Source organism: Hyla sarda, chromosome 8 (assembly GCF_029499605.1).
Source record: "Hyla sarda isolate aHylSar1 chromosome 8, aHylSar1.hap1, whole genome shotgun sequence".
NCBI classification, from domain to species: Eukaryota; Metazoa; Chordata; class Amphibia; order Anura; family Hylidae; genus Hyla; species Hyla sarda.
The window spans coordinates 23,788,854-23,801,268 of record NC_079196.1 but is presented as its reverse complement, the minus strand read 5'-3'; the positions used below and the strand labels follow the sequence as shown (position 1 = coordinate 23,801,268).

Genomic DNA, 12,415 nt, shown 5'->3' with positions numbered 1-12,415 from the left:
TCCATGGTCCTAAAGTGGCCGTGGCTCTGGTGCAGCCTGAGCTGCTTAATAGTGCAGCAGCCACTTTAACACAGAGAGCCTGCGGCCGGCCTGGGTCTGACAAGGGAGGTCGTGCAAGTGGAGGGCGTCAGAGACGTCAGGAGGACGTCAGTGACGTCAGGAGGATGTCAGTGACGTCACTGGTCAGGCCGCCGCCGGAGAGAAGAAGTGCTGCGCATGCCAGGTGGGTGTGTCTGTCTCTGTGTGTGTGTGTGTCTGTCTGTGTGTGTCGGGGGGGGGGGGGGGGGACTATGCTACCTAATGTGGGGAAGCTGCTAACTAATGTGGGGAAACTGCTAACTAATGTGGAGAAACTGCTACCTAATGTGAGGAATATATGCTACGTAATGTGGGGAAACTGCTACCTGATGTGGGGAAACTGGTACCTGATGTGGGGAAACTATGCTTCCTAATGTGGGGAAACTATGCTACCTAATGTGGGGAAACTGCTACCTAATGTGGGAAAGCTGCTACCTAATGTGGGGAAACTGCTGCATATTGTGGGGAATCTGCTACCTGATGTGGGGAATCTATGCTACCTAATGTGGGGAAACTATGCTACCTAATGTGGGGAAACTATGCTACCTAATGTGGGAAAACTGCTACCTAATGTGGGAAAACTGCTACCTAATGTGGGGGAACGGATACATATTGTGGGGAATCTGCTACCTAATGTGGGGAATCTATGCTACCTAATGTGGGGAAACTATGCTACCTGGCTGTGAGATAGATCACCACAGAAACTAAACTAAATAATGCATTAGACTTATAGCATCTCTACCAAATCCATTTACTTCTTAAATAATTTTTAAGGTCCTGTTGTTTGGAATCGGTACCAAATAATGAAGAAAAAAGTTAGAATATTATATAATATTACACTCATCCTGGGGCCATTGTTTTTACGTTTCGGGCAGTGAACAATTTTAATAAACACATCTATTGTGCAATTTCCTAAGTAGTTGTTGCCTTTTAGTCCTATAAACAAGGTGCATGCGGAGTCAGTGAATATGATGATATTTCTATAGGTTTTTTGCTGTTTATGGATGCGTCTGGCAGGTTGATAGATGGCTGTTTATATATTTGTGCCGAAGCGTAGATGGAGCGTCCTATAAAGGCCGTGTCTTTATAAAAGCCTTGCAGGAGTAAATGTGTATTCATCTTCTCAGTTGCTGAGATTAACCGAGCTCTCAGTCACTTTTACTGCCTCTTAACTCCTGTTATTGGGAGCAGGAGGTCACCAGTATAAAATCTATATAACTTACTGGTTACCATATTCTGGAAATACTAAGGTTTCATGAGCTCCACACATCATCTTGTAAGGAAATGCTGCGATTCTTTGCCCTGAGATGACAAACTGAGACTCATAATAGACTTGTAAAGGCACAATAAAAAGCAGATAGGGTGTGAGGCATGATAACATCGCTGTGCATGGTCCTCTAGGTGCCCCCCACCTCTATGTAAAAGAATAATTGGGACAGATGCCACGGTGCCTAAAACAATGCAGGTAAAATGAGCTGCCTATATTATGCCGATATTCTTGGGGGAATGTAAATCCAGTTTACCAGGAACCAAGGAGAATATTGAAGCTTCACTGGCGCAATCCCTTGGTGTCAAATATGTATCCAGGCAATAATAATCCCAGACGGAACACTTCAGTGTTGTTTAAGAATTGTATTTTACACAAAAAACGGACAATGCATTTTGAGGGAGGTGGTACTGGTGTCCTGTAGGTTGCAGCCTTGCAGGCCCCAAGTGTGGTTCTGGTGTCCCATACTTTTCAGTAGGCCCTAAGTGTGGTCCTGGTGTTCTGTAGTTTGCAGGCTCAGGTGTGGTCCTTGTGTCCTGTAGTTTGCAGGCCCAGGTGTCATCCTGGTGTCCTGTAGGTTGCAGGCCCGAAGTGTGATCCTGGTGTCCTGTAGGTTGCAGGCCCCAAGTGTGATCCTGGTGTCCTGTAGGTTGCAGGCCCCAAGTGTGATCCTGGTGTCCTGTAGGTTGCAGGCCCCAAGTGTGATCCTGGTGTCCTGTAGGTTGCAGGCCCTAAGTGTAGCCCTGGTGTCCTGTAGGTTGCAGGCCCCAAGTGTGTTCCTGTAGGATTCCGGCCCCAAGTGTGGTCCCGGTGTCCTGTAGGTTGCAGGCCCCAAGTGTAACCCTGGTGTCTTGTAGGATTCAGGCCCCAAGTGTGGTCCTGGTCTCCTGTAGGTTGCAGGCCCCAAGTGTGGTCCTGGTGTCCTGTAGTTTGTTGGCCCCAAGTGTGGTCCTGGTATCCTGTAGATTGCAGGCCCCAAGTGTAGCCCTGGTGTCCTGTAGATTGCAGGCCCCAAGTGTAGCCCTGGTGTCCTGTAGATTGCAGGCCCCAAGTGTGTAGCCCTGGTGTCCTGTAGGCTGCAGGCAATCTGTAACCAGAACAGGCGATGGCAGAGAGTTTATGGCTTCCTAATTTGCCATATCTTAATAGTCAAAAGCCTAAGGAACCCACTGACTTGGGGGCCCCACAACAAATGTGACCTTATCAACTCCTATATCTACACCACTGGGTTACAGACAACATTTTTTAATGCTATATTTAAAGGGGCAGTCCAGTGGTGAAAAACTTATCCCCTATCCTAAGTTTGAGATCGCGGGGGGTCCGACCGCTGGGGCCCCCTGCGATCTCTCTGTACGGGGGCCAGGCTCTCCAGCCAGATAGCGGGTGTCGACCTCCGCACGAAGCGGCGGCCGACACGCCCCTCAATACATCTCTATGGCAGAGCCGGAGATTGCCGAAGGCAGCGCTTCGGCTCTGCCATAGAGTTGTATTGAGGGGGCGTGTTGGCCACCGCTTCGTGCGGAGGTCGACACGCCCCCTTCCCGCGGGCTGTCGGGGCTCCGTACAGGAGATCACAGGGGGCCCCAGCGGTCGGACCCCCCACAATCTCAAACTTATCCCCTATCCTTAGGATAGGGGATAAGTTGTTCACCACTGGATATCTCCTTTAATGTAGATATACAGCAGTGTTTCCCAACCAGGGTGCCCCCAGCTGTTGCAAAACCATAACTCCCAGCATACCCAGACAGCCTTTGCTGGGAGTTGCAGTTTTGCAACATGTAGAGGAATAGAATTATTTTTGGTAAGAATAGGTTTGGTTTACCTACTATTGGGCAACGGTAGATATACAGTATGTATGGTGGCATGTTATATATAACACAAGCATGGATTACAATGGGCAGTGTAAATGCATACTCAAGTACCGCTGTTCCTATTATTGCTTTGGCAGTATATGTAGCAATATAGCAGAAGAATACTAGTAAGCATAGATGCAAATTTACTATACAGGCAGAAACTGTATTAAGATATATGTATGTATGTATATATATATATATATATATATATATATATATATATAATGTGTGTGTGTATATATATACCGTATTTTTCGCCCTATAGGACGCACTGGCATATAAGACGCACCCAATTTTAAAGGTGCAAAATCTAGAAAAAAAGATTCTGAACCCAACAGTGATCTTCAACCTGCGGACCTCCAGATGTTGCAAAACTACAACTCCCAGCATGCCCGGACAGCCGATGGCTGTCCGGTCATGCTGGGAGTTGTAGTTTTGCAACATCTGGAGGTCCACAGGTTGAAGACCACTGGTATAGGAGGTAGTACTCACGTGTCCCTGACGCTCCGGACCCGTCACCGCTCGTCACCGCTGCCCTGGATATCGCCGCGTCCCCATGGTGTCCCATGGACGTCTTCCTCCCCGGGATCCACGCTCTCCATCACCGTCATCACGTCGCTACGCACGCCGCACCTATTGGATGACAGGATGGCGTGCGCGACGACGTGATGACGTCGAAGGAGAGCGCCGGCCATGCAGGGGATCCCGGCACGGAGCAGACACCGAGGAGGCAGGTAAGGCCCCTCCTGGTGTCCTGTAAGCTGTGCGGTACGCTGCGATTTCACCGCGGTGGTCCCGAATAGCCCGACTGAGCAGCCGGGTTAATGTCACTTTCGCTTCAGACGTGGCAGTCAGCTTTGATCGCCACGTCTGAGGGGTTAATACAGGGCATCACCGCGATGGTTCCGGGCCGTTGATGGCCGCAGGGACCGCCGCGATAGGTGTGTATTCACCGTATAAGACGCACCAACTTTTCCCCCCTAGTTTTGGAGAAGAAAAAGTGCGTCTTATACGGCGAAATATACGGTATATATATAGTGAAAAGGAGGAGGAGCACTCCAGCAGCGTCATGATGATGTGGGTGCAGGCTGGCCCAATTGCAGCCCAGGTCACAGGCAGCAGTAGTAGTAACCAAAATAAAGCGTCCCACAGCACTCCAGTTAGATGAAATATCAAAGGTGATTTATTTTTTCAGATGTGGCAAGCAACGTTTCGACTGTGCAGACAGTTGAAACGTTGCTTGCCACATATGAGAAAATAAATCACCTTTTATTTTTCATCTAACTGGAGTGCTGTGGGACGCTTTATTTTGGTTATATATAAATATATATATATATATATATATATATCTATCTATCTATATATATCTATATCTATATCTATCTATCTATCTATCTATCTATATATATATCTATATATCTATATATATATATATATATATATATATAGATAGATAGATAGATAGATAGATAGATAGAAAGAAAAAATTCTGGGTTGTACTTACTACCCTGCTTGGCCTTGAGATTGGCCTCAAAATGGGACTAATGCTCTGTAGATCATCAACATAATGTACGGCACGTATTCCGCAGATCCTCACAAACGAAGTACATGTATTCCATGTATGATAAAAAAAAAAAAAATGACTTATTGATCTTCGTTGTCAACTCAACGGCAGCAAAAACACAGAAGAAGACACGTCCGTATCCCGGGAACCATTGTTCTAATTGTACGCGGAGGGATCAGGCGGGGGATATGTGTCAGGAATGTTTGTCTGAGTTGCAATGACCTTTAATAGCCAGGTATGGACGGGACGGCGAACGCGGCGGGAGCGAGGGGGCATGAATCAATGTGTCAGGTAAATTGGCCGCTCGCTGACACCACGCGCTTCAGGTCTCGCTAATTATTATTAGCTATTGCCCTTTAAATTAGACTTAACGTCAATGAAGCTCAACCTTTAATTACCATTGGCAAATATATATACAGTCACTATTATCTGTGGATTATTACTGTATCCATTGTTGACAGTTATTTTCAAATTTGAAACAATTGTCGCCATTGAAACTGCCACAAAGTAGCTAATGGATCTGTTCTTTGTATAAAGTAGTTTTTCCCAAGCAGAGTGCCTCCAGCTGTTGCAAAACTACAACTCTCAGCATGCCCGGACAGCCGTTGGCTGTCCGGGCATGCTGGGAGTTGTAGTTTTGCAACAGCTGGAGGCACCCTGGTTAGGAAAGACTGTTATAAAGTGTCAGAATTTACCAGGATTAGGCTTCTTTCACACTACCGTCATGTTCCTGCATTTTAACAGCCATTTTTCTGCTGAAAGAGGTCATGAAAAATTAGAAAAAATAACAGAACATAACGGATGATAACGAATTTTAATGGGCATTCTGTCAAAATAACGGACATGTTCCATCTGTCATCACCCGTTATTTCATCCTTTATAGTCCGTTATTTTATTTCCATGTTCTGAGCATGCACAGTACAAGTAACTGATCATAACGGACGTTAAAATAACAGGGACTAACGGATGTCAATTGAGAACCATAGACTTCAATGTTAAAATCAGTCACCCATAGACTTCAATGTTAAAGGGGTTATCCAGGAAAAAACTTTTATATATTATATATATATATATATATATATATATATATATATATATATATATATATATATCTCAACTGGCTCCAGAAAGTTAAACAGATTAGTAAATTACTTCTATTAAGAAATTTTAATCCTTTCAGTACTTATGAGCTTCTGAAGTTAAAGTTGTTCTTTTCTGTCTAAGTCCTCTCTGATGACACGTGTCTCGGGAAACGCCCAGTTTAGAAGCAAACCCCCATAGCAAACCTCTTCTAAACTGGGCGGTTCCCGAGACACGTGTCATCAGAGAGCACTTAGGCAAAAAAGAACAACCTTAAAGGGGTATTCCAGGAAAAAACTTTTTTTTTTTATATATCAACTGGCTCCAGAAAGTTAAACATATTTGTAAATTACTTCTATTAAAAAATCTTAATCCTTTCAGTACTTATGAGCTTCTGAAGTGTAGGTTGTTCTTTTCTGTCTAAGTAATCTCTGATGACACGTGTCTCGGGAACCGCCCAGTTTAGAAGAGGTTTGCTATGGGAATTTGCTTCTAAACTGGGCGGTTCCCGAGACAGGTGTCATCAGAGATTACTGAGACAGAAAAGAACAACCTTAACTTCAGAAGCTCATAAGTACTAAAAGGATTAAGATTTTTTAATAGAAGTAATTTACAAATCTGTTTAACTTTCTGGAGCCAGTTGATATATATAAAAAAGTTTTTTCCTGGTATACCCCTTTAAAGGGGTACTCCGGTGAAAACCTTTTTTCTTTTAAATCAACTGGTGGCAGAAAGTTAAACATATTTGTAAATTACTTCTATTAAAAAATCTTAATCCTTTGAATACCTATTAGCTGCTGAATACTACAGAGGAAATTCTTTTCTTTTTGGAATGCTCTCTGATGACATCACAAGCACAGTTCTCTCTGCTGACGTCATTATAATAATAATAATGCTTTATTTATTGTTGTTCTTAGTGGGATTTGAACCCAAGTTTCCAGCACTGCAAGGCAGCAGTGCTAACCACTGAGCCACCATGCTGTCCTAATCCTACATATGCTATGGACAGAGCAGTGAACAGAGATGTCAGCAGAGAGCACTGTGCTTGTGATGTCATCAGTGTTCCAAAAAGAAAGGAATTTCCTCTGTAGCATTCAGCAGCTAATAAGTACTGGAAGGATTAAGATTTTTTAAAAGAAGTAATTTACAAATATGTTTAACTTTCTGCCACCAGTTGATTTAAAAGTAAAAAGGTTTTCACCGGAGTACCCCTTTTACTTCAGAAGCTCATAAGTACTGAAAGGATTAAGATTTTTTAATAGAAGTCATTTACAAATCTGTTTAACTTTCTGGAGCCAGTTGATGTATAAAAAAGAAGTTTTTTTCTGGATAACCCCTTTAAAATCCGTCTCCTATAGACTTCAATGTTAAAAAATTTTAACGGCCGTTATTCCACTGCTATTTTTGACGGGACAAAAATGAGTGCATGCACCGTCTTTTGTGCCATCAAAAATAACGGTCATTGGTCATAACGGGACATAACTGGTGCTGCAGGATGGTCAAAAAATCCCATTGACATGAATGGGATATTTTGACAGCAGTATTAGGGACTAGAGATGAGCACGAATATTTATAATGCAAATTTAGTATCGCAAATTTTTATCACTTTGCGATTTTGAAAATATTTAGAATATAGTGCTATATATTCGTAATGAGGAATATTTGTTTTGTTTTTCTTTTGGTTTGTTTTTCACATGCAAATGTTTATGCAAATTTTCGCATTGGGAAAAAAGTGAAGGAACATGACGATTATTCGTCCTATGTTCGCATATTCGCTGATATATTTGCAAAATATCATGAATTCGAATATGGCTCCTGCTGCTGATCACTATTGAGGACTTTCAGACTGGGTTCATGATGGGAGTTTTTGCAGGTAGTGTGAAAGGGGCCTTACTCTTTAAATTGACCAATGGCTGTCCGGGCATGTTGGGAGTTGTGGTTTTGCAACAGCTAGGGTCCCCCTAGACGGGCTCCGTACGTCTCTCAGACACAATTTACTAAAAATTGCCCCAGTTTCAGGGAAAAAAAAGCTGAGGCATAGAAAAATAAGGCTATGTTCACATGGCGGAATTTTGGCAGAATGTGGCAAGCCGGCGCTAGGACCGATTGGAAATGTGCAGTCTCCATAAAAGGCAATGCAATATCCCTTGCTCTGGAGCGAACTGCGGACTCCAAAGTGCATTGCCATCTATGGGGATGGCAATGCAGTCCACGCGGTCCTAGCGCCACCTACTGTCAGCACTGGCTGCCCTCGGAATCTCAGGCCTGAAATTTTTTGCACGGAGATTCGGCCGTATGAACTAAGCCTAATGTAAGCTGCAATACCAGGCACATCCACTGGGAACAGTACAAAGCTGTGACTGGTAAACAAAAGGAACAGTACAAAGCTGTGACTGGTAAACAAAGGAAACAGTACAAAGCTGTGACTGGTAAACAAAAGGAACAGTACAAAGCTGTGACTGGTAAACAAAGGAAACCATACAAATCTGTGGCTGGTAAACAAAGGGAACAGTACAAAGCTGTGACTGGTAAACAAAAGGAACAGTACAAAGCTGTGACTGGTAAACAAAAGGAACAGTACAAAGCTGTGACTGGTAAACAAAGGAAACAGTACAAAGCTGTGACTGGTAAACATAGGGAACAGTACAAATCTGTGGCTGGTAAACAAAGGGAACAGAACAAAGCTGTGACTGGTAAACATAGGGAACAGTACAAATCTGTGGCTAGTACACAAAGGGAACAGTACAAAGCTGTGACTGGTAAACATAGGGAACAGTACAAATCTGTGGCTAGTAAACAAAGGGAACAGTACAGAGTTGTGGCTGGTAAACAAAGGGAACAGTACAAAGCTGTGACTGGTAAACAAAGGGAACAGTACAAAGCTGTGGCTAGTACACAAAGGGAACAGTACAAAGCTGTGACTGGTAAACATAGGGAACAGTACAAATCTGTGGCTAGTACACAAAGGGAACAGTACAAAGCTGTGACTGGTAAACATAGGGAACAGTACAAATCTGTGGCTAGTAAACAAAGGGAACAGTACAAAGCTGTGGCTGGTAAACAAAGGGAACAGTACAAAGCTGTGACTGGTAAACAAAGGGAACAGTACAAAGCTGTGACTGGTAAACAAAGGGAACAGTACAAAGCTGTGACTGGTAAACAAAGGGAACAGTACAAAGCTGTGACTGGTAAACCATGGTGGGAACGTGGTGCTTGGTGAAGCGTTCCTTGCAGGAGTCGAAGCCCTTCCTAGGGGAAAGCTATTAATACTCTAGTGCAGTGGTCTCCAACCTGCGGACCTCCAGATGTTGCAAAACTACAACTCCCAGCATACCCGGACAGGAGTTGTACTTTTGCAACATCTGGAGGTCCGCAGGTTGAAGACCACTGCTCTAGTGTTTGAAAGCCTATTTATATAAAATGAACCTCTACCTCAAACATTATCTATACAGTAAATATATGGGGGGAGATTTATCAAAATCTGTCCAGAGGAAGAGTTGCTGAGTTGTCCATAGCAACCAATCAGATCGCTCCTTGTTAAAAATGAAAGAAGCGATCTGATTGGTTGCTATGGGAAACTTTTCCTCTGGACAGATTTTGATAATTCTCCCCCATGGTGTTTTGCATCATGTTTTTGTGTTTTCTTTTTTGTTTTGTTGTTTATACCTGTTTTGTGTTTGTTTGTATACTGTGTAATAGGCAATACTGTGGTGCCTCATGGGAACGGTCAGCAAGCTACTGTAACCAGATCTGGTATTCTTGACTCATTCTGTACTTTTTGTTCCAGGAAGGGTCTTTGGGACTAGTTGACTATTGAAATGCATTGTAGTAGGCCTGTAGTGTTGTTGTAGTAGTTTTTTTTCTTTCACACAGTAATTTTCTAATCTTACCAACCTCGACTTTACACACCGACCACTCCCCGAAGTTCCAGGAATAGCAGGGGTAGACTTTACAACTTCTATACTGGGTGAGCTGCGTGGGACATGGTCTCCCGTCTCCTTCCGCTTGCATCTTGACGAGGCGGGATCGCGTCTGCTGGCCTAAGGCAGAACCGTAATAGTTACATAGTTAGTGCGGTCGAAAAAGACACGTCCATCGAGTTCAACCAAGGAGGTGATTGTTACTTTATAGCAACTGGTATTAGAGGGGAAACACAGAAATGTCAAAAAATTGTCATTCTAGGAAAATTCTGGGAAAATTAAATGTTGGCTGAATCTGGCCCGTCATGTCTTTTTATATGGCCCACGAGGTCTGGATGCATTTCAGAGCTTGTAGCTCAGTGGTCTCAAACTGTGGCCCTCCAGATGTTCAACTGTCCGGGTATGCTGGGAGTTAAAGTTTTGCAACATCTGGAGGGTCACAGTTTGAGACCACTGTTGTAGCCGCTCCCTGCGGTGACTGCATCCTCTGCATTTAAAACCCAAGAGATGCAGCAGGCACAGCCAGTGCTTGGCAGAGAGGATGGGGCCGGCACAGGGATTGGGTGCCATCTTATATTCTGAGCTCTGACGCGCATTTCCCCATAGCCCTGTTCAGCAATGGTGGCACAGTTCTAACAGCCTTACCAGGGCCCCTGCTCATCCTCCAAGGTAGGAAGCTTGATGCTAAAGAGGTAATAGATGCTGGCTATTATCTAATCTGGCCCTAAAGGACACCTTGACCTTTTACATATCAACCACTTTGGTGTGTGATATGATGTCTCAAGTTTTTTTTAATGTCTTACGAAGGGTACGTTCACACAGATTTGATGCACAAGATTTTCTGCTGCAGATTAAAATGACTGAACACGGCTTCTAATCGGCAGTTACAAATCCTGCGCATCAAATCTGCGCAGGATCCTGTATGTGTGAATGTACCCTAAAGGGGTTATCCACCTTAGGGTGATTTTAGTACTTACCTGTCAGACAGTAATGGACATACTTGTCTTGGAGCTAAATAGCTCTGTTGTGAGTCTTGTCTTGGAGCTAAATGGCTCTGTTGTGAGTCCACCATAACGCTGCTGCTATCTTTTTGTGAAATTTCCTGCTGGCATTCCCTCCCTCCAAAAACAAGTGCCACGATCCCTTGTTTGTAAGTGTGAGGTCACTTTTCTCCCTCCTACACTTTGCACCCCACCTCCCAGCAAACCTGAGCTCCCCACCTAGCTGTGCTGTGTTTGAAACTCCAATTCCCCAGCGATTGCTTCACCCATTGAAGCACAGACAGGCTCCCTTTGCACACCTGACTATTAATTTCATGTCTCGGGCTGCACTGCAACCTGGAAAAATCTCGTTTTTTATACTGTTAAAAATAAACATTGGGACAAAGATCACATAAGAATTGAGAGACCATCATCACACACAGGAGCAGACAATATATTATGAACTACATTAACTTTATAGTCCCTGTAGCATGGTCAAAATAAAATAAAAAATCCTGGAATACCCCTCTAGAGGAGTAGTGTTGTGAAAGATAACTTATCCTCTATCCAAAGGATAGGGGATAGTATAGATTGCGGGGGGGTCCGACTGCTAGGACCCCCACTTGATCTCCTGATCAGGGCCCTGGTAGTCTGCCAGAAGGGGGCGTGCCGACCCCTGCATGGAGCGGTGGTCAACACGCCCCCTCCATGTATGCTATGGAGATACATAGAGGGGGAGTGTCGGCTGCTTCTTCCTGCGGGGGTCAGAACGGCCGCTTCCGGCAGCCTGCCGGAGCCAAGTTCGGGAGATCAAGGGGTATCCCAGCAGTCGGACCCCCCACAATCTATAACTTATCCCCTATGCTTTGGATAGGGGATAATTTATATTTCACTGAACTACTCCTTTAAGGACGGCGCAATTTGTCATTTTTGCGTTTTTGTCTTTTCCTTCTTGCATTTTAATAGACATAAATCTTAAAATTTTCCACTTACAGACCCAAGTGATGGCCCATTTTATGCGAGAACAGTTTTACTTTGTAATGACATCACTCACTGTACCATAACATTTATGGTGATGTCAACATTTTTTTTTAACAACACAAAACAAAAAAAACACTATTTTGCAATTTTTGTGAGGTTCCGTTTCTACGCAGCGCACTTCATGGTAAAAATGCCAATGGGTTTCAAAGCCTAAGGGGCGATAGGCGTGCAACAGATAATTATAGTAATACAACCGCAATACGACAGCACCTGTTCCTTCCTAAGTACAAAAATGTTTTCCCTTACAAAGCTCAAAGGGAGGAAGAAAATGTGTAAAATGTGTAAACTCGTCTCGAAATTGCTCGAAAACCGACTCGCTATTTTATATCATTATTAAGACGACAAAGAGCCCCATCTAGAGCGAAGAAGCGTATTCCTGAGAGTATAGTACTCACAATTATCCCACACAATAACACAAATGTAATTGTGACAGGGAAACATTAGCTGGTATTCTGTCTGCAGGATCCGGGTTATAATTATCGCATAAATTATCTGTAATTTGGGAGAACGCCTTGCCGCTCCCGTTCTTTTCTTCCAGCGTTAATATCTCTGACAGGTCACATGTAGCGGGATACGGAGTCGCCTTTGAAGTGATGTCTGGTAATAAAGGGACCATTGATTTGCTACAACAT

At 43.8% G+C, this 12,415-nt stretch overlaps 1 protein-coding gene across 7 annotated transcripts in view; it reads right to left on the bottom strand.

Moving 5' to 3' along the window:
* Positions 1–12,415, bottom strand: part of THSD7B (thrombospondin type 1 domain containing 7B) — a 567,277-nt gene that overhangs the window by 54,831 nt on the left and 500,031 nt on the right. For all 7 annotated transcript variants that reach the window (XM_056535831.1, XM_056535826.1, XM_056535830.1 and 4 more), the window contains one exon: positions 9,737–9,882. In XM_056535831.1, coding sequence (XP_056391806.1) covers positions 9,737–9,882 — 146 coding nt within the window. The remainder of the gene's footprint in view (positions 1–9,736; positions 9,883–12,415) is intronic.